The sequence below is a fragment of the Austrofundulus limnaeus genome, unplaced genomic scaffold (assembly GCF_001266775.1).
Source record: "Austrofundulus limnaeus strain Quisiro unplaced genomic scaffold, Austrofundulus_limnaeus-1.0 Scaffold21, whole genome shotgun sequence".
In the NCBI taxonomy this organism is placed as follows: domain Eukaryota; kingdom Metazoa; phylum Chordata; class Actinopteri; order Cyprinodontiformes; family Rivulidae; genus Austrofundulus; species Austrofundulus limnaeus.
In genome coordinates this window covers 1,581,211-1,603,391 of record NW_013952423.1, presented here as the reverse complement: position 1 = coordinate 1,603,391, position 22,181 = coordinate 1,581,211, and the positions used below count along the sequence as shown (strand labels likewise).

At 36.7% G+C, this 22,181-nt stretch overlaps 2 protein-coding genes across 11 annotated transcripts in view; both read right to left on the bottom strand.

Annotated features, from left to right (window-relative positions):
* myo7ab (myosin VIIAb) overlaps positions 1 to 10,781 on the bottom strand; it is a 29,511-nt gene extending 18,730 nt beyond the window's left edge. For 3 of the 9 annotated variants that reach the window (XM_014003995.1, XM_014003999.1, XM_014004001.1), the window contains exons 1-12: positions 10,469 to 10,781; positions 9,013 to 9,104; positions 6,927 to 6,995; positions 3,874 to 3,987; positions 3,548 to 3,700; positions 3,246 to 3,430; positions 3,040 to 3,161; positions 2,606 to 2,748; positions 2,149 to 2,262; positions 1,892 to 2,045; positions 1,737 to 1,813; positions 69 to 188 (exon numbers count right to left, since the gene is read on the bottom strand). In XM_014003995.1, the coding sequence (XP_013859449.1) occupies positions 69 to 188; positions 1,737 to 1,813; positions 1,892 to 2,045; positions 2,149 to 2,262; positions 2,606 to 2,748; positions 3,040 to 3,161; positions 3,246 to 3,430; positions 3,548 to 3,700; positions 3,874 to 3,987; positions 6,927 to 6,944 (1,200 nt within the window). In that variant the 5' untranslated portion in view covers positions 6,945 to 6,995; positions 9,013 to 9,104; positions 10,469 to 10,781. The remainder of the gene's footprint in view (positions 1 to 68; positions 189 to 1,736; positions 1,814 to 1,891; positions 2,046 to 2,148; positions 2,263 to 2,605; positions 2,749 to 3,039; positions 3,162 to 3,245; positions 3,431 to 3,547; positions 3,701 to 3,873; positions 3,988 to 6,926; positions 6,996 to 9,012; positions 9,105 to 10,468) is intronic. The other 6 variants (XM_014004003.1, XM_014004004.1, XM_014004002.1 and 3 more) reach the window with 4 other exon arrangements.
* Positions 10,782 to 15,324: 4,543 nt separating this feature from the next.
* The window catches only part of LOC106514630 (calpain-5), a 50,622-nt gene continuing 43,765 nt past the window's right edge, over positions 15,325 to 22,181 (bottom strand). Inside the window, exons 22-27 of one of the 2 annotated variants that reach the window (XM_014004006.1) lie at positions 21,464 to 21,659; positions 21,261 to 21,383; positions 20,979 to 21,175; positions 20,770 to 20,891; positions 19,015 to 19,151; positions 15,325 to 18,074 (exon numbers count right to left, since the gene is read on the bottom strand). In XM_014004006.1, coding sequence (XP_013859460.1) covers positions 17,892 to 18,074; positions 19,015 to 19,151; positions 20,770 to 20,891; positions 20,979 to 21,175; positions 21,261 to 21,383; positions 21,464 to 21,659 — 958 coding nt within the window. In that variant the 3' untranslated portion in view covers positions 15,325 to 17,891. The other variant, XM_014004005.1, reaches the window with a different exon arrangement.

Sequence of the window (22,181 nt, the reverse complement as noted above, 5' to 3'; positions counted from 1 at the left end):
GTTGAGAAGCAATAAATTCAGGTTCATAGATTTTACAAGATCTGATATTTTTATGAAGTGATCATTACCTTAACGAAAGCATCTCTGACATCCAGGCCTTGTTCCACGCTCAGAGGCGTGGTGACGCTTTCTCCTCGTGTGATGAGGGTTCGAGTGGTCAAACACACCATCACGTCTTTAGGCTCCACCTGAGACACAAAATGAGAAAACTGTGCATCGATCTAAGACTCAACTTTTGACCTGGGTGTGTCCAAACRACCAACAACACCCAGTTAACTGTCAGAGCCAGGGTTGGGCRATATTGACAAAAAAATAATCACAACAGACCATTTCGTAGTTGGAAATTATCACAAATGCGCATGTGTGAAGTGGGTCAACTTCACATTTATTGGGAAAAAGCTGGCGATGTATTTCCTTTAAAATGATTTGTGTTGAACCTTTCTTTAGGATCACTAACGAGATTTTTCATAATTATCTTTAAATCTGCTTTTTGAGTTTGTTGAACTTGCACAACTCCAATAGTGTTTAAATAGCAACCTCAGCATTCGTTTACCCAGTTGACCTGTGACCTGAAAGAGCTAGGCTTCGCCAAGCGCATTTAGCCGAAAATGATTAATATGACGATTGATAGATGACAATTGTACTTGCATGTTTTTGAATAAATTAGTTACTCTGTGCTCTAAAATTATCTTGCAAATCAAACTAATGTCTATTTTAACAGGTTAAATGTTCAAATGTGAATTGAAAACTAAAAAATTAAAATTAAATGAAACTAAATGAAATGAAATGAAATTAAGACTGCTATAATTTGAAGAGACTACAAAAAATTGTTAAACCAAAAATCCGAACAAATTTGAAGCACAGATGCACTTCAGTAAGGCATATAAGACTATGGAATAATCTGTAAAATGATAATAAAAGCATTGGATCAATTAATTCCTTTTAAAAAATGATCAAAGCAAAATTATTAAAGAAATATGAAATTGTTTAATTTGTATTTGTAAGAGTTACTGTTTGAAGAGCAGAATTTTTTGTTTTGTTTTATTATTTGGTTTATTATTGTTTGAAATTAATATATTTTTTTTGTAAATATGTGCAGATATAAGATCTTTTTCTTCTGCGGCCTTTCATTTTATTTAATTTGTATTGTTTTTTTTTTTGTATGTAAAGTTTTGTTTTTTTAAAATGAGACGAATAAATACTATAAAAATATTTATCTAATGAAGAGTGGCAGCAGATCTTTAATGTGGAGCAGCACCCAAAGCAGCGCAGCTTTCTTTATGTCATTTGGCTGAAAATGATCCATTCCCATAAGTTAAATTAGCAAGATGCACAGCTTTGATGAGCAGCTTGTGTTAGCCTATTACACCTATTATACCTTCTATATTATACCTATTACACCTATTATACACCTTCTTTCCAGCTCTGCCTTTAACCAGAAAAAACAACAAAAAAAAGTTTTTCCTCCTCAGACTCTTCACTCAGCACAACACTTGTTTAAATGCTAGGCTATACGAGGTGCTACATTGGGAGTCTGTGGGAGAAAAATGATAATTTCTCCCCCGTTGGATCTTCAGCCCGTTTATACTCGGTCAGAAAAGTAGCTCTTGGCGTTTTTTTCATGATCTGACCATATCGTGAACTTGCCAAGAAAACCACTCCTGGAATATTTATGTTTATTTACATCAAATAAACAAAACAAGTGCAGCTATTTACAGTTGACAACAGTATTTTACCTCCATGAGAGACGCAGCGGTCACCAGATCAGGAGATCTTACAACCACACAGGCATCCAGGTTGTCGTACGTCCGCGCTGTAGGAAACATCAACATTAAATGTGGTTTAAAAACCTCAGATCCTCAGCGAATGATGCAGGGCTTTATTTACACACCTTCAAACCTCAGGTTGCCCATGTGCAGGATGGAAGCCAGCAGCTTGGAGATCTCACAGTTCTCGGTCTCGGTGAACATGAGGACCTTCATGGCCGACAGGATGCTGGAGTAATCGCTGAGGTCGTCACGCCCGTCGCATTCTGTGCAGTTACCCTGAAGCGTGCGAGAAGACAACAAATTCAGGGTTTTAGAGCATTTTTTCAAGTCTGCTAAATGCAGCTGTTTATAAGGAAAAGGAGTCCAGCTGTAGTCTCACCATGGTCAGGTAGGAGTAGTCCGAGGCCAGACCCAGACCCAGTTTAGCTTTCATCTCTGGTCCCATGCCCTTCAACATACAGTAGAAAATGTGGTAGTTCCTCTCATCAGGAGCCTGCAGGACAAAAACATTGACTGTTTTTTTTGTGTCATTGTGTCAAAGATTACATGATTAAAAAGAAAACTTAGTTTTAGACTCAATACTGTCCAATAATGCTGTTCTAACATCACTCAAATTTTAAACAGACAATTAGAACTTCATCCACAGCTCCTTTTAGTGTGACAAAATGAATATTTTAATATTTTTAATGATAATAACAAAGGCTTACTTCACTTGTAAATTACTATAAAATCTGCTGTTAAGGTATCGCCCATTACACATTGTAGGTCAAAAATCTAATCTAACATTTCCTGTAAACAGTTGCTGATGGGAGCAGTGGGATCGCCTGGTGTCTCACCTGTCGACAGACTCGGGACTTCTCCAGCAGGTACTGCTCTATTTTGGCTCCCTCGATGGCTCCTCGTTTGCTGAAGTGGATGTCGATGTACTTCCCAAAGCGACTGGAGTTGTCATTTCGAATCGTTTTGGCGTTGCCAAAAGCTGATTAAAAAAAACAGAACAATAAATAAATGTGTTCCTGGCAATTTAAAACTTTAAAAAGTAAGTTTAAGTTCTTGTTTGTCCAAAGTTGTTTTTTAATAAATGGCAGATATAATTTTTTCCCCTTCTTTCTGCACCCTTTTCATTCAGTAATTGATAAACTTTGTTTTTTTAATGGACTTGTTGTTTTTAAATGAATGAAAAATGGATAATAATTAAAAAGAAGAGAAAACCAACAGGAAGTCAGTGTAGGTCAGCTGAAACAGGAGAAACGTGCAGATAAATGTTGACCTTCGAGGATGGGCGTGGCCTCCAGGACCTGCTGCTCGATCCAGGAGTGCTGCCCGCTGATGGCTGCCAGGAACTGCAGGATCAGCTTGGTGCTCTCGGTCTTCCCAGCTCCAGATTCACCGCTGCAACACACAGAAAAAAGTTTTTATTTTCCCTCACACAATCTACGACGTGTTTGATAAAGAAAAAAAAAGAGGTTTAAAGACCTGATGATGCAGCACTGGTCTTTGTTGTTCCGCTTCATGTTGAAGTAACAGTTGTCAGCGATGGCGAAGATGTGTGGCGCCATCTCTCCGATCTTCCTGTTGGTGTAGAGGCGGATCTGGTCCGGAGTGTAAATGGGCAGCAGTTGATATGGATTCACAGCGACGAGGATGGAACCTGTGTACGTCTGTGGGAGACCAGAAACAAATAAAAACGACTTAAACAAAAACACACAGCGAGTTTATTTCATGTTTCTGTCCTGTGTTCTGATGGGAGCGGCGGGGGTGTGACGCGTGTCGCTAACATATATGACGTGCTCTTTGTAGCGGATCAGCAGGTTGCGGAGGATCCCGGCTTCATTCAGGTCACCCAGTCGGATCATGTCCTCCACCCCATGGATGGAGGTCGGGTGCATGGGCTTGATGTTGGTGGCATTCTGAGGGGAAATCCAGTGTTCCTGTCAGAGTGAAGAAACAGGAAGTAGATCTAAACCTGTGCCTTTTCAGTCAAAAACTGATTTTTTCCTTCAGTTTGGACTTCACAGTTTAGTTTACATAAGTGAAAATTTCACATTTTCTTCTGCTTTCTAAGCAAATGAAACGACCAGACTGAAACCAACTGACGACTTACCCGGCCTTCATCATCCAGAACCTGGATCTGTCCGGAGTCGCAGAGTTTCACCACGGCTCCAACTGGGACGTCAAACTCTCGCCCCGTCTTAAGGTCCAACCACACATAGTCCCCCTAAAAAAAAAAAAAGAAAAACACCAATTTTTACAACTGATTTACAAATGAGAATTAAACAAAGGTATTTTAACATCCTTGAATCCTGGGTTTTTCTGTTTCCCCCGTGACTCGACCACAGGTAAGCAACAAAAGAGGCAGTTTTTCTGGGGAATAAGGAGGCCTAACACACGTTGAATAACCAGGAGGTAACAGAGTTACAGCACAGATCCWGAAGTTACCTACTTTTCTCCTGGCAGCTTATTGAATGGAAGGATTTTCTCAAAAAAACAGGTTCAAAACAGAAAGATAGACTAAAGTGGCCRTGACATAACATGAGCAGAGTATGCAACGGAGACTTACACACATTAAATAAAATTTAAAATATAAAAACTTATCTTTGTTATATGTTGGTGCTTTGGCAATGAGCTTTTTTAAAAATATAATAGAACTAAAATAAGTTAAAAACATTATAACTTTGAATATATTCCTAAACTTTGAGCTAAATGTTAATTATATGTTAATTATATTATTTATTATAATGAGAAAACCAACAGGCTGATGTTAACTCTGGTCTTATTCAACCTCTGTAAATTAATAATAATTAAACAGATCAGTTTGAGATTAGTTGGAAAAACTAATCTCAAAAATTAAAAAAACATGTTACTATTTGGTTTGGATATATTATTTGTCTGAGCTTGAAAACAGCAAATAATTAGACCAGAAAGGCATGAAAAATATAATCACAAAAGTCAGATTTTTTTAAGCTGCTCAAACAAGATTATTTATCTGAAGAAGAAAACTTTTACCTGTAAAGTAAGAAATTTGAGTAGAAAGACAATGAAAAAAGTTTCTGCATTCATGTCTCAGGTTGGAATTAGGGTTAATAATAATAACAATAAAATAATATTTTCCTGAAATCCAGTGTTATGTATTTGTATTTTAAAATCTTAATTCCTTCGCAAAAATTTAGTAAAATATTTAGTAAAACTTCTTCCTCATCTGTAACATCTCTTCGGCTTCCATGTATTTGAAAATATTTTAACTTTTAAATGACATCATAAATGTTAAAAGTGCCAGAAGTGAATCATTTAGGAAGCAAAGATTTAAATTCAAGATTTTAGAACTAAAATAAAAATTCAAACATCTTCAAAGGTGAAAAAAATCTGCCCTGTAGAAATTTTAGGACGTTATAAATACCGCAAAACAAATTTCAACACATTTTATGACAAAACGCAAAGATAAAACTCTTATTTTGGAGGTAAGAACCAAAGTTAATCAATTAATCACTGAATGTTTTAGTCTGGGTCAAATATTTTCAGTAGTTTTAGAGGCGACAGCTAGTGTCGACTGGTTGAAAGGTCTAAATTTTTTAAATAAAAGGAAGCTGCTGGAAAAAAATCTCTTCATTCCAATAAAGACTTCGGCACAAATTCAGTTATCGGCTCTACGGTCTAGAATGTGACTTTAAAGTTGTGTTATTTCAGCTTCAGATTTATTTTGTTCATCTGGATTCACAGCTGAAGCTTGGAGTTTCCTTTTAATGTCTTTACATAAAAAAACCTCTAAAATCCATCCAGTTTGAAAGTTTTCAAAGACGTCAGACAAAAACAGAAAGTCACAAAACTTTTAAATTAATTTAGCTGTCGWCATAATCTCATTTATCTCTCTTATCTTTAGCTGATATTCTAATTGCTTTCTGCTAATCTGGGTTTTAAACAAAACTTTTCATGAACAGCAGTGATGACAAGGTTGATGTAGAGATTAATAAATCTTCAACAAAAAACAGCTTCATATAAAACCTGCTGCACCTTTCTATATTTAAATGGAAAATTCCATTATCTCTAAATGCCTAAAATGTTCAAGATAAAACCTCTAAAATTTTTTGACCACAAGAGGTTTAAACTCTCATATGAAAGTTATGATCAGCTTTTCTAACAATATTCATCTTGCACACTTTAAATCTTCGTGTTGATTGAGACATCGCTCGGGACAGACATGTTTACAGATACCATGCTGACGCTCCAAGTCAGTATTTTGTGATGCRTTGTGGTCTAGATATATTCAGGCCCACTTCTAAATCATTAAAATACACTTAAAAACCCATAAACCAGAAAACAAAAGGTTTCTAAACCTATGTTAAAATGAAACTCATCCTTTGAGTCCAACAACCAGAACATCAACAATAAATACCTGAATAAACTTATACATTCAGATGAAAGACACTTAAAACTGAAAGATAAGATTCATAAATCTTCACCACTAACACCAACATTAAGAAAAGTAAAAAAGGAAGTACAAGTACATAGTTTAGTACTGTTTAAGATACACTCTTCAGTGAACAAAAGCATCTTTACTATGGAAGTGAAGATGTAACAATATTTTAACTAAAATGGATTAATAGAAATGCTGTTACCTTATGTCAGATAATAAACATAACATTAATTTTAACTGTTTGTTGCTTTGGAAACATTCTTCAGTTCCCCTGAAACAAATCCCCCAACTAGAAACTTAGCTCCAGGAAATATCTAGAGCCAATAGCTACAACTCAACAAACTGAAAAAAAATATATATATATTTAACAGGTTGCAGATACATTTAACACACACACAAAAAAACTTAAAATGTCAAATAAACCTTCTAGTGTGAGAACAGTGTTCTGCAGTTTAGGACGATTATTTTAAATTTTTATTTATTGGATTCTACATAGAAGACTGAAAATGTTGTTTAGTTTGTAACTAGGATTAGTTAACTGTAATCAGCCACTGTTAATCTCTACTAAAATCCTTCAGCTTGTTTAAAAGACTAAATTAAGACTAAATTGTATTTTCCTCTCTAAACTCATGAGTTATGGCAATTAAAGAGAATATGACAAGAACTGAGCATTTTGTAACAACTGAAAAATAAACGGTGAACCAGTAATGGAGAAAATGAAGTGATTTCCACTCAACAGGACCTACCTGCTGCAGAATGACCATGGTTCAGTTTCCAGTTGATTCCAGGACATCAGAAATCAGCGAGTCAGAGCACTGAAAATAAATAAAATAAATAATTAAAAATACACTTAAATCTGGGTTTGCTGGAGGTCACCAATTGGCACTAAAGATTTAATATTTCTGAGTCGTGTATTTTTTTAAATTTCCTGTCCTTATTTGTATGAGCTGATGCATGTTTTTGTTCATTAATGTTCAGTTTTTTGTTTTGTAAGTATGGTAGAAGGTTAAAGTGTCATGAATATCTTTCAAAGACAAAAAGGCAAAGAAAACATCTTTGTCTTTAAGAAACTTTGACATAATGCACATGATTTTATGCATTTGATCACATTTTATTTTAAACTTGGCTCAGCCAAAGTGAAACAGGAAGTGACATCAAAGGGGAACTCTAAAAAAAACTTTCTGGTCTTTTTTATATTGAAACATTGTTTGAACTCTTTCTTTTCTCTCTGATAGGGACACAAAATAATCTAAAGAAACATCTCATTCTTCTCTACAATCTGTGTTAGTTGTAGAAAMGCTCTGTTTACATTCAGACATTCTCTTTTGACATCACTTCCTGTTACAGCACATGTCAATATCTCAAGATCGGTTCATCTCAGCRGCGTGGAATTTGTTTTGCAGCAGGTTATCAATGTTGTCTTTCCATAAATGCATTCATATTTATTACAAACATTTAATGTCACAGGCCTTTTGAACCCAACAAGGAAAGCAGCCCTTTGAGCAAATCAACAGTTGTCTGTTGTTTTTTTTTTTTTTGGCTCAAATGCTATATTCACATAACCAAAACTCCTCCTAGCTAAAGGAAAACAGCAGCGATAAGAAAACCCTTTTTTCAGTTGAACATTTTTACTAGACCAGATGAAGAATAATTCATGTTTTAAGAATCGAATTAAGAGGTTTAGCAGACTGTTATGTTAACCTCGCTCACAGAAACTGATTTTTTATTTTTTTCCACATCAACACCAACAGTGCCATCGTTGGAACAAATMGTCAGCCGTGTGGTTGAGCTGAAAATAAGGGACCAGTGAGGGAACTGGGGATGGGGGTAATTTGCTGGACTAAAGGGGGCTGGCTGTGAGATTTTATAAAGGCTTACTCTGATTCCTGGGGCTAATCCCATTACTTAAATATGAGGCGCAGTTGTTGCAGCTACAACTGCTGAATCATTTTGTCCACCAGAGTCGTCCTTTTGTTTCTATTGTTTACATTTGAACCTATTACACRTAAATAACCTTCTGGTACACTTTAATAACCAAACTGACAGATGTGGTATAGAAACAACAATCTGTAACATTTTTTAAATAAATTCAATAACAAATTTTATGACACGGCTCTACATATTTTTTTGTTCAAGTTTTATTTAATAACCAGWAATAAAAGATAATTTTAAGTGTTGAAGTTCAAACATCATGAATAAATAACATTTAATTAATTTTGACAACAAATCAGTGGTCTATAACTAGGACTGCATCAAATTAGTGTACAAATAAATACTTTAATTTTACAAGTTAAATAAAGTGATTTATATAAATTTTATTTATTTGTCTGCAGCTGGTCTTAATATACGTTGAGTTTATTCCAGTGTGGAGCTTCTTATCCTGAACTACAGGGTGTCAAAATCACAAAAACCCACAAATCTGGTCTCGCACCAGATTTGTGGGTTTACTCAAATCTGGTGCGAGAAACAAACCTTTACCCACATCTCGTTACACAAATCATGACCCAAATATACCACTGAGTTTTTTTCTCCCTCACGTCCCTTTGTCATGTTCCAGCTTGCTGAGATTTATTTTATTTTTTTAATCGTGCTACTTTAGTTTTAAACATAATAATAAAGCACCGCATTTACTGTGGAGATGTCAAAAAAAAAAAACAGAATTCAGAAAAAAAAGACCTAATCACCTCGGCTCACAAGACCCAGAGTCAACCTCATCAAAGATTTTCACATAAAGACCAGCTTGCTTGTTAATGCCCCGGCTGTTAATCTGTCTGTGTGGTCTGAAGTGTTATTCTAATGAGTGCGTGCACATCGTGCCGTGTGTCAACTCACATGGCAGAGATTCAGAGGCACAGCTGGGTGTGAAACTTTCATCATTAGTCAGGAAAGTTTAGGAGATTTGCCTCCATGAGCGCTGCCGTTCACTGTTTGAAAAAAAAAAAAAAACAGTTAAGATTTTATTGTTGCTCTGCATTTTACACCTGCAGCAAATAAAAATAACTTTCTAAATAAAGTAGTGTGCTTTAATTACACTTGGACCAGCTGAAGTTCTTTGGGTTAAATAGCTTTACAAGACCTAAGAGGAGGCTTACATCTAGGGGTTGTAAGCTGTATTTAAAGTAACCTCTTATTCATATTTAAAAGTCTGAAAATATCCCCAAAAAACAACTATATAAACTATTCAAGGCTAATATTACTGCAAACATGTCGACTGGGTATTTACTGTCAAACCACGTTTAATTTGGGAAAGAGTAAAAGTTATTGTCATGAAGTTTCCCTTCATTTACTCACATTAGAGGCAACAATCTGGTATATTTGATAAATAATTTGACAAACTRCAGAGAAAGGTTCACTTAAAAAGAACAAATGCATTTACATTTTTGAGACCTGTAACACAAAATTTTAAGAGCTGCCAAAATAACTGCAGCCTGTTGAATCAACTACAAATCCATCCCTATAACAGGTTCCTACAGCTTAAAACAAGTTAAATTTAAGGCTGTTTAATGCCATTTGAAATTAAATTTAAGACCAATTTCACAATAAACACAAACATTGAAAAAAAATTTAGCAACCATTTTTTAAGTGTTTATTTTAATGAAACAAGCTGCGAGAGGCATTCCATAAATTTCAAACATTTTAAAGATCTCTGATAAATTGATTTAAGACATTTTAAGGCTAATTAAAGCCTTTTTTTTTGATGAATTCAGTGCCTTTTAAGACTTTAAGAGATCTGCAGGAACCCTGTATAAGCATATTAATACAAATTATTTAAGCAAAAATAACACCCGTAAACACTTAAAATTTTACACAAGGTTCTATAATTTTATACAGATTCACCTTTCAGCAATAAAAAAACCCTTCTGATTTACTCCCAACAAACGTTTTACATGTTTAATCTCAACAGAAGGCAGGCAAAGTAGGACCAAAGTCCCTAATTTGATCCTGCAAGGTATTTTTTATTCATTAAGTTTTCCTAAAGTGAACCAGCAGTTTTAATCTGCTTTTATTCCTTTATTATGAACTGAAACTCTCCAAAAACAAGAGCTTAAATCACAATTTATATAGGGAACGATGGAAAAAATAAAATGTCAAATGTACAGTACTTGGTGTGACAATAATTAAACGTTACAAAATGCAGTTCCTTGTAGGGAACATAATGGCTGCTTTAAAGGCTGGCACAGGACAAAGTGAGCAATAAGAGGCTTTATCCAAAGCTACAGCAGAGCAGCAGCAGTGCTGCAGGCTAATAAGCCCTCGGCCTCGACCCAAGTTCACCTGCCATGCTTACCTCACAACGTACTTTGTAACGTCTCCTTTTAGTCCTCCTGGTCGCCCTGCTGGGTTCCAACTTCCTTTAAACRAACCAGAATTGACAGGATGGTCAACTGAGATCCCGCCAAGTTGTTTGTCCTTTTTGTCTTTAGTTCTCTTCTCTTTTTAAATCATTCTCAGAGGTTTGTCTTCTCTTGTGGCTCCAGGCTCCATCAGGTTGGTTCAGAGTTTGTGGCCCAGTTTCAGCCTGATGTCTGGGTCAGTGATGGAGATCTCCGGACTCTCTCGCTGGGTCTCATTCATGGCTGCTGATCCTGATTAACTCGGGGCGGAGCCTGTTGGTGGCAGAAAACTGAGAGCAGATGGGAGGTGGGGAGGGGAGGTCTGCTTTCAAGGAGTCAAACTTTTCTTGTAACTGTCTAAAAGGGTCTGGAGAAATATTGTTTTTAGTTTTTCAATGGTTTCTTTGAATTAACTCCAGTACCTGACTTTTTTTTTTTTTTTTTTTAGAGGAAAGTTTTCTTTCCTGGTTATTAAGCCACCTAACTATGACTAATGAATCAGACAAAGACTCTTAATCTGAAGGGACGAACACATATCAGGCAACTTTAAGCTGAATTTTTACACTTTTTTAAAACAAAACAAATATTTGTATAACGAAAATACAAAAAGGTAACCGTTGGGCTGAAAATGGGATTTTATCACCTACAAGGTGCTTCCCCAGCTGAAAACTTGGCATAAAGTTAATCACCTGAAGGATGATGCATCTCTCTGGTCTTGCATTATTAAATGTAAAGGTCTTATTTAGTGCTTTGACATTGTTATAACTGATGCAATTCTCTCATTGTCTCTGTGCTCAACTATACTTCAAAACAAACCTGTTCACAGTGTTTATTTCTCTTTTTACAGTTTTTTGTTTATCTTTTGTCAGAAAACAAAACAAATCAAGTCAGGACTTCAGTGTGGTTCTTTGGGACTACATGTTTAGTAATTTCAATGGTTCATCCTCCAGCTAAGACATATTGACTCCGTTGCTAATGTATAAGGTATAAAAAAATTAAAAGAAGACTCCATCTCATGGCCCAGTTCTGGCCCACACTGCACACCAACACTTGGCCCAGACACCGCAAAGAATGACTGTCCTTTGGTAGCCAAGACGCAGTTTGTTAGAGGTGGTTCATACAGGGACCAGAACTACATAAACCAAACCACAACTGGACCAGTTGTAACATGTCATTAAAAAAAAACACAACGAAACAAACAAACAAAAAAAGTGCCACCATTGCCAGATCTGGCCCATACCTGTCTGCTATGTGGGTTAAGGTAGGTAGGATGGTAGGACAGAGCAGTAATGAGGTCGTTGCTTCGGTTGGTGAAGAACATGTCAAAAGATGAAGCTCTTCATTTACTGGTCCGAGGTCATGAGCAGAAAAAAAAGTGGATAAATATCAGGAGATGGGAGTTCTCACACAATGACGACAAACCCAGATAATATTTTTCCTCTTTTATTTCAAAGTCATGCCACAAGTTGACATTAAATACAAAAGAAAAATAATAGTTTCAGATTGGAGCTATAAAATAACCACAGTGTAACCGAGAACCAAAACTCAACTAACACGCTGTAAAAATAAATAAATAAATTWAAAATTTAAAATAAAGAAGTAAAGCTTCACACTGAAAAGAACACACTGACAAGCACACAGTACAGAACATACAGCACGGCTCTCTGATACCTAGCTATCAGTAAACATACCAGTTGGGAACGCAAGGTAAGGTAGATATATAAAATTAACAAGCTTATAAAATACTGATAAAAGATACTTGTTACAAATACGGTAGTATCTCCTAGAAGAGTCACCATGCAGTAGGTATTCCAGTCTCCAGTTAATAAACATTGGCAGAAAAATACAAGAATCATCATTAGCTCATTCCTTCAGTAGACAAGACTCGATCTCGGGTAGAAAAACATCCGTTTTAAATTGGATTTAAAATCGACGTGATGCGATCTTTTGAGAAACTTGGTGCTTTGTCTCTGGATCTATTTAAAATGCGTGCAGCTGTGTTCAAATTGACAAGGCTTTTTAAAAAATAAATCAGCGCAGGAGTGGTCCTTTGTTGAGATGTGACACATTAAACCCAACAGTCTTAAAAACCAACACGTAAATTAGTGTGGTCAATTTGCATTTTTTCTGCTCCCATCATGTGTAGGAATTGTCAGAGCGTTCTTCATTTTTTTCACTGAATTATCAAAAATCAAGAATCAAGAATCGTTTGTCATTCAAACACAACATCAAGATGTAATGCAGAACGAAATTTGCAGTTTTGAACATCCGTCCAAAGAAACACATACACATGACAGACACGGGGGAACGAATGTCCAGGGCCCTGCACAACGACGTGCGCTGCCTTCGCAGTTTGGAATACACACACACCTAGGAAAGATGAGTTTAAAAAGAAGAACTTTGATTTAACTCATCTTTCCTAGTAGGTGTTTGTGTATTAATTAAATTATATATTATATTATTATATTAAGATAACCAACCTGCAGATTCAGGCTTTTTTTTTTTCATAAAAGAAAAGCCTCAGAGATCTTGGATATATTTCACTTTGTTTACGCTTACATGTGAAAATGTTTTTTAAAACTTTAATCAGCTTTTAAATCAATAAATCAGCTTTTTATTGAATATATAGGCTCACCATCACAAGGCCTCAACTTATCACGTTCAAGCTATAAAATGTTTGTAAAGACACAGCAGGTCAAAGGTTTTAAATGTGACCTAAAAAGGCTCAATTCAAGTCTCAAAGACTCCRGTAATTCTTAAATTCAGTGAAAAGATTAACCAAAATCTGTGACTCTAATAATTCACACATCATCATGGGAGTAAAACAAAAACAGCTTCTTTTTAAAAGTTAATGTCCAGATTACAATACTTCAAAACATGGATCCCACAACTGATAAGTTGCTGCAACTTTCATAAACATACTGTTACTGTGGGTACAAAAAATAGAAAACTGGATACAGTTTTGATGCATGCAGAGGTGCAACACAGGCCTCCTACTACACAGTATGTTTATCAGAGTAGCAACGTCAGATTATAATTGGACAACTTTTTTTGTGAAACCAAACGTATTTTTTTGTGATTTGAGATGATTTTGAACAGATCTAAAAGCGTTTGTTTTTATTTCTTTCTTTGCTGCATGCACTGTCATTTTTTTAATTCGTATAAAAGTCGCCGCTGTTGGGAGATTAGCTTTGAATTCTTCTAACCTGCTTTGGCCCGGCCATGCAGAAAATATGTACAGAAGAGTTGAGCTTTAAAGCAACTACTTCAAAAAAAAAAAAAAAAACCACACTCAAGGTCCAGACACTCCAATCAAGCTTGGTTAGGTTACTAGCTGGAGGGTTTGTGTATGTGTGTGTGTGTGTGTGTGTGTGTGTGTGTGTTTAACAGTGAAAGCCGTAACACTTTTGGCAAAGGTTCACTATGTGCAACGATTATTAAGAATAACAACAACACATGAACATAAATTAAATTAAAATACACAGTGGTGAGCGAAACATTTGCCAAACCAAAAACCTTTCATCGACCACCTCATCTGTGTTTTTGGCACTRGATCTCAAACCCCGTTTCACAAAGAGCTCGACGGTCTACTCTTAACTCTTAGGATAAGAACCTTTTGAGTGACACATTTCACCTCAAACCCTCCCAGCAGTCAGAGCCGTCAGATTGTTAGCGTACACATGATCAGAGGAACAGGTGGTTGATGCCAAAAACTGAATTTTAAACCTCAGTTAAATATTGGCAACAGGTGAACAGAAAATAAAATGTAAAATCCATCGTGGATTAAAGATTGTGCTATCAAACAGAAGCTTTGTGGCACCTTCATTGTTTGTTAATTATTTATAATATTGTAATTGAGCTTTGGCTTTCTAATTAGTTGTTCTGCAAAGGTAAGCAGACACAAAAGATAATTTGGTAAAATGCAGCAAAACCAACCCTGTTTGTGTTGCTGACGAGCACATTTTTTACTGCAGTCTTGATCTCAAATTATTTATGTATTAGCTGGAAGGTGCTCAGTCAAATACTGCTTAAACACGAAATAACGTGTAAAATGAGTTAATTAACAACGTACTATGTATAATTTATTTATGGCATGTTGCATTAGAAATCTGACACCTTAAAAATTAAATCGCATTACTTTTTCCAAACGTGAAACAACAGCATCAATGCAATACAAGGTATTTTGATAATCCTCAAAGATGCCAATCATTTTTATCCAATTTAAAACTTAATTGGTCTTAAAACCAAGTTTAATGTCCAATGATCTAAAAGAGCAGAAGGCATGATTTTTATAAATAAAATTAAAACAAACTGGGAAAACATGAGCCGGACTTGTTACATATTTAAAAATGAGTTGTTTTAAAACTGAGTTTGGTAACGAGTTAAAAATAAAACTTTCTCAAAAACAAGAAAGTGAAAAAAAATCAATCCGGTTCCTCCTGGTGCTTCTTCTGTGAGGCGTTTATGTAAGTTGTGTCAATCTAAGATAAGATTTAGGCTATATTTTAAAACATTATCCAATCAAAGACACCTTTTCTTCATCCGCGTCCAGAAATAAGAAATGGTAAATGGACTGAACTTATAGAGCACCTTATCAAGTCCCTCCGGACCCCAAAGCGCTTTACACTTACAGACATTCACCCATTCACACAMTGATGATGGTAAGCTACATTGTAGCCACAGCTGCCCTGGGGCACACTGACAGAGGTGGGGYGAAGAAGAGGAACTTTGTTGGAAGGGTTGAAGCACAGCAGAGAGGGACCAGGAGGTTTTAACCATTTAAAAAGGTAAATGTTTCAAGGCTTCCAGGTTCAGATAAGTAAATATTTTATTTTATTTTTAAACTCTATTTGAAGCTCCATAACGACCGACACGTCTCAACGATACCTTTGGCACAAATCATTCCTCACATTAAACCTTTCATCCATCTTTCTGTTAATTATTTGCAGCTGATTTTAAAAGATAAAACACACTTTCAACCAGAAGACATTAAAGTCCCAGAAGTTACACTGAGTTATTCAACTACAATTTGGGCTCCAGTACCTTGCACAAGGACACTTAAACAGTACGTTTTAAGGGAATGTGGCTCCTTTCTTTCCCTCTCCTCATATGTCTATARATAAAATCCAACAATACTTTATATCTTTTACAGCTTGGCACACACAGTTTGAGACACTGACTGCAGGCTTTCATTATCAGCTCTCACTTTCTGTCAAACTGGATAAAAATAAAAAAAGAGCAGAGAGATAAGTAGCACCTAGATAGTAGTCAACAACTGCTGCTAATGTTCACAGATGCTAGAGGCATAATGAATGTATCACTGTAATACAAGACGACTGTTTCAAACCGTTTGATATGATCAGACTGAAATGAGATGCACCGTCGACATGCTGATTCCTCAAAACTAGCATTTCCAAGACATTTGGAATAGAAAGAATAAATATATATAGTAACAATTGAACAGTACAATACAAGGCCATGAACATATCGGAAAGTAACTCATGCACGACACATTTATAGGGATGCTGTACATAAATCTGTGTGACCAGTTAAATGCCATGTCAGACAGTTCAAGTAATCAAAAGAAATAAAAGGCGCTGAAAGGAAACCAGGAGAACTGATCTGATAGGTGGTCAGACAGACTAGTCCACGAATCGTCTTACATTCAAAGGAAATGTCTCGATGATGACAGTAAAGTACATTTTTAATCCTAACAAAAAAACAAAGTGAGACTGGAAGTGTAGAAATAGAAAACTCAGTCTGCACTTTTCAATAAACAAAAAGTAAAGTAAAAAGGTTAGAATGGGTGGTCACATGATCGGAGAATTGTCATGGTTAACACGAGATAGATTTGTACCACTTGTGGTTTAATTTGCAAAAAAAAAACTTATAAAATCAGAAGTTCATCCATGCTGCTGTTCCTGCTGTGGAGGCAAAGCCAAGACCAAGATGATGGCACAGGTTGTTTGGCAGGACAGCTCCTTCTCTGAACCTCCTCTGTCGTTTCTCTTCGAGRGTCTTAAAACCAAACAAAGTGCGAGGCATGTTCTGTTCACGCCTTCCCAACGACAGCCCATTTTTCTTTCAGTTCAAMGGACAAGCACTCAAAGCAAAGCTGGAACAAGCACACACAATCTCTCTCTCTCTCWCACACACACACAGATGCTGTCTTTTGAATTTTTTTCATTTTTCAGATGACGTGACGTGAGTTTTCCAGGTTGACCCACGAGACTCGTCAAAGGAAGCGTCAGGCAGTGGTGTTGCCGTAAAGAGATGATGTGGCACAGGGGGTGGTGGTTTGTAGCTAGGCTTGGGCTGGGCCGGGCCAGGATGTTCTGAACAAGAACTAACAGAACAGAGGGTCTGGCTCATCTTTGGTCCCATAAAGCACTTGATTCATGTTGAAGTGAATCTCCCGCAGGAAGTAGTGGGATGGGGAGGTGATCCAAAGAGGGAGGSTAGCACTATCAGAAGCGCCGGCTGCTAAGCTACGACTGGAGAGGTGCAGCACAGGCAGACAGTTTTGTTTTTTTGTTTTTAAAGCCATGCAGTTTAGAGATCGTCCATAGCAACCGGCGGCGAGCGATTCTGGAGTCAGGATGGTAGAAGTGATGGAAGGAAGGACTTCACACGAGCGCACATAATGCAAAAGTAATCAAAATTTTAAAAAAAAAGCTCAAGGTAGAGGGAGAGCACAGCTGCTGTTGGCTTTTGTTTGTAAAGTTCACACTAAAAAAAATAATAATAAAAAGAAGCCAACAGAGAGATGAGGTGTCTGGGAAGGAGGGAGGCGGGGTTTAACCACAGGTATACCAAAGGATTAGTGACGGTGGATGACAGACAAAAAACAAGTTGCAGACTTTAAGAAATGAAAATAGAGGCTGTGCTAACGCTGAGAACAGCTGATAAGTTTGTTACATGACCCCCCCTCTCTCGTATCTCCTCAAACTGGAGAGACTGACTCAGCCTTAAGGCAATGCATAGCCCTTGAAAAAATTGGCACATGCAAGGAGAGTGCAGAGATGTGTGCATATGTATTATCTGTGCATGTCTACGTGTATGGGTCTGCACAAAAAAAGGAACTGATCGAAACATCAGCTTGGACGATGACGGAGATCCTGGCAACTAAATAAAAAAAATTAAGCCTAATKTCAGAACAAATCTGAGTCAGACAGTTAAAAATGTTCGATTTTAGCAGAAATATGTTTAAGGATGAGCGATGACTCCTGTCAGGGATTCAAAAACAAATTATAAAACGCAGTGACGATATAAATATCAAAAATAATTTAAAAACAGGACACGACAAGCTCCAAAAAAACCATCTGAAGATGAGCAGCGGACTTAATTCGATCATTTCTTGTCGTGGTAATGATCTGGTCAGATGTTGGTGAGCGTGGTGGAGGTGAAGAGGCGCACAGTGAGCATGCCCGGGAGGTCACTGTCCTGACGACTGCCCTTGTCGCGCAGGTGAAGCGTGTGCTGCTCCTGACGCTCGTTGGGCTCGCTGAACAAAATCACCTGACCCAGGAAGGTGTCCACGATCATGTTCTTGTTGTAGAGCTGAGCGCCGCTCGCCAGAAAATCGACAGCAAAGGAGGAAAACGGGAGAGAGAGAGAAAAAAGACAAGGGAGTAAGAGAAAGAGAAAAACGAGGAGAAACTAGACAAAAATTTAAATGTGGCAGAAGGTTGAAGAACTGACAAAATATAGAGGATAAAAAAGTTTTCAAGCCAAGAAGGAAGTATACAACAACAAAATCATGTGTTTAACAAATGCTTGGAGAAAAAACTAGTTGTTTATGTCCTGAACTACAAGCAAAGAGGAAAATCCAGTCATACTGAGGCTCTGCTTTCTTTCACCACCTCACTAATAATATAATTTCACAGCTTTGATAAATGCAACATTAAATTAGCAGGCACAAATCCCTCTGCACATTCCGCCTGATGCTCCAGCTGCAGCTGATTGGTTACGGATGTTCTGCAAATTTTCTTAGTGACCTCATTCTCATGTTACATCATCTCACAGAGGGAGAGGATGGAGGAAGGGAAGAAGGCGAGAAACATGAGTTCAAGTGAGAGAAGTACTGAAAGAGTCCGTGGTTCTGTTTAAAAACAAAATGTTGGTGCCCATCATGTTCAAACATGAAATYCTGACCAGTATTTAAACCAGTTGGTGAGTTGTCTCAAAATGAAAGGTTTACAAGAGAGTCATGGGACCAGTTGTGTTGTACGGTTTGAAGACAGACGTGGACAAAAATAGGAGACAGAACAGGAAGTGTCGGAAAAGTATGGACAAAATTAATATTTAGATGATTAGAGGAACAGCACAGGCTGAATGACATGAAGATAAAGTTAGAGACTAGACAAGGACAAAGAGAAGACATATGACTGGAGTTAGAGAGGACATGGACATTGGAGTGAGGACAGAGATTAGACCCTTGAACAGGTATCAGTCTAAAGAATGACAGGTTGTGAGGTGTGGAGTGAGGGTGGTAGCTTACTTCAATGTGGATAGCTTCCTTGGGCTTTTTGCGGTAAAACAGGCCTTTGATGTCAAAGTTTGGGCAACGTGTGTCTTTCTGAACAGGTGAGCGAACCCTCTCTCCTTCACAGGTAATTATCACGTAGGGATCAACAGCTGCAAAAGAGAAAACACAACAAATCTGTTAAAGACAAAACCTGCACAGTACTGAATTATTATTTTTAACATTTACAAAATAAAACATAATAAATGTTTTAAATCTGTTATTCAATCATTATTTTAAAATATAATTTCTATATGTTTATATACTGATATGTTATTTTAGAGAGCTTAAGAAATGTATGAAAAAAGTAAGATTCATTCTTTGTTTCTTTTTTGTTTCAAAATAAAATGAGAAAAAACAAAATGATGGTTTTTCAGATTTTTTGTTTTAAAACTAAAAAAAAAAAGGACGAAAATAGCAAAATAAAAAAACCCTACTTGTTTTTGTTTTATTGGTTAATGCTTTATATTTGGTTAGCAAAACATTTGTTACTTTCTGGCAGAACTGGAAATCATCTGACAATTTGACAAAAGTTTTATTTATACTGTTAACAAAACAGCTTTAATATTCCAAGTTATGCAGAATAAGATTTGAGTGCAGCTGATAATATCTTTAGGAATGGTTTATGTTTTTAAGCAATCTTCTTCCAACCACTATAAACGCTTTTTTTTAATGACTTCTGTCGTTTCCTGCATCACTACAAATTAAAAAAAMCATATATTTTATTTTGGATTTAGCCAAGCAAAGCAAAAATCAAACACTGTAGATATTTATGTGTGTATGTATGTATGTATGTACTGTATGTATGTATGTGGTTATTAAGTTATTATGATATAATATTATGTATGTATGTATGTATGTATGTATGTATGTATGTATGTATGTATGTATGTATGTATGTATGTATGTATGTATGTATGTATGTATGTATGTATGTATGTATGTATGTATGTATGTATGTAGATATTTATGTTACCTGTTCCACATTTGCACATTACACTTTAAAACAGATTGTACAGTTCACTTCTTGTTGTCATTATTATATTGTTCCCTTCTGATGTTATTATCCTTAGTTTAGTCTCTTCTTTTTATCTAATCAACATTGTTTGTGTACTTTCGGTGATGATTTGTTTCTTTTGTTAATATGGTTATCTCTTGGCATTCAAAATGGACGACAAAGTAAGAATTTCATTGCTCAGGGAAACATGTTTTCATCTGTGCATTTGACAATAAACACTTTGAATCTTGAATATTTTATTAGACCAATTTTACAATTAGGTTTTGAAAATGGAAAAAAAAATAACACTGTTGTTTTCTTTTTGTGATTTTATTTTGAAATTTAAAAAAGAAGCAAAGTACACAGATTTTAAGAGAGGGTGGATTTCTTTTGTTCTGTTCTTATCATAAACAGTTTGTTGATAAGTTGTTTTTTCTGTGGGAACACAAAATAATTACTGAACAGTGAATAAAAGTGAAAGGAAAAACCTAATAAAAGTTGATGTCTCTTTACATATTTTGTAGCACTGTTTGTGGGTTTGCAGGGGGTTCACCGGCTGTTTGGGAGGCCATGATATGGAAAAGTTTGGGACCTCTGCACTAAACTACATATCTTATTCACTAGGTGGTGCTGTAGTTCCAACACTGAGATTTACAGGAGTTAATAAGACGTCTTTGGGAGAAAAATGAACTCAAAGTTAAGGACTACAGCTACTTTTCAGAGCGGTATCTTACCTCCATTGGAGTCTTGTCCCTGCAGCCCCTCAGCATTCATTACATGGACCTGAGTGACCAGCTGAGGGTAGCCACACATCCCCGTCCAACACGTCTGAGGAGGCTCGTCCAGGGTCAGCTCTCTGTCAGCACAGAGAACAGAAAACTCAGACGTCTCATCCTGAAACGCTGCTTCTGGTGTTCCCGCGGCAGCTTTAGCACATATTTACTTGCAGTCTGAAGGCACATCAGTGAAGACACGGAGCAGAAACTCGCCCTGCTGCCCAGGGTCAAAGGTTGTCGGGATGATGACGTAACGACCCTCCTGCAGCTCCTTCCTGAGGAAGACGCAGCGTGAGTTGATGTAGATGGAACCTGCTACTTTCTGCTGGGCTGTGTGCATACGGTACTTTCGATTCAGTTCGACCTGAAGGATGGAAACAGGATTGAAAGTATGCAGCGTGTTTTTCTTGCTCCGTCATGTTTTTGTGACACCGGTGAGGTGTTTCTACCTGGTGGATATCGAAGCCTATAGCGAGGTTTTCCCCTTTTCCTTCCTGAGGAGTGGCTCTTTTCTCTTTTTGTTGTAAGCAGATCAGCACCTCATCCTCCACCTTCTTCACGTCAAACACATACTGGAGAAAAAACAAAAAGGAGACAACGCCTGAGCACTAGCAACTAACCTCTCATTAAAAACCAGAACATGTGAACCGACCTGAGGGTTCTGCAGGAAGGTGGTTTTGTGATTGATGCAGCCTCCTGATCGGTTGCGAAGTGGATCCTGACGGTGAACCCAGGACCCCCTCATCACCTCCTCCTCCCAGGTCTTGTGGATGCTCAAGTAAGAGGTGTTGATGAGGCGGCATAGGATGAGGTCAGTGAAGTACTGGCAGAAGTCATCAAATGTCATCCTGCAGAAGAACAGGTGGAAAACAAAAACAAAAACGAGGAAGAAGACTGAAAAGAGTGGATAGTGAGTGGAGGAGAAGATCCTGAATGGATGCATGAAAGATGAAACCAGAATCAGAACAGCTTCATTTAAAAAGTTAGCAGGTGTTTAAATGTAATCAAATCAAAACAGCAGGGTTTTTTTTAATTTATTGTTTTAATACTGAACGCTTCTCCTAAAACCTGTTTTAGAGAGAAAAGGCCCGAAGGAGCCTCCAATCTGTATATGCTTCTTTTTTTGTTTCAAAATAAAATTGCAAAAAAAAAAAAAGTTTTATCTTTTTTTCCCCATTTTCAACACCTAAAAGTAAAAATGTAAATTCAAAGTAATAATTTTTTTGCTTTGCTTAGCTAAATCCAAAATAAAATATATGGTTGTTGTTTTATTATGTAGAGATACAGGAAATGAAGGAAGTCATCAAAGAATAAGATTTCCTGTTCTGCCAGAAAGTAACAAATGGTGTGCTAACAAAATATATAGCTTG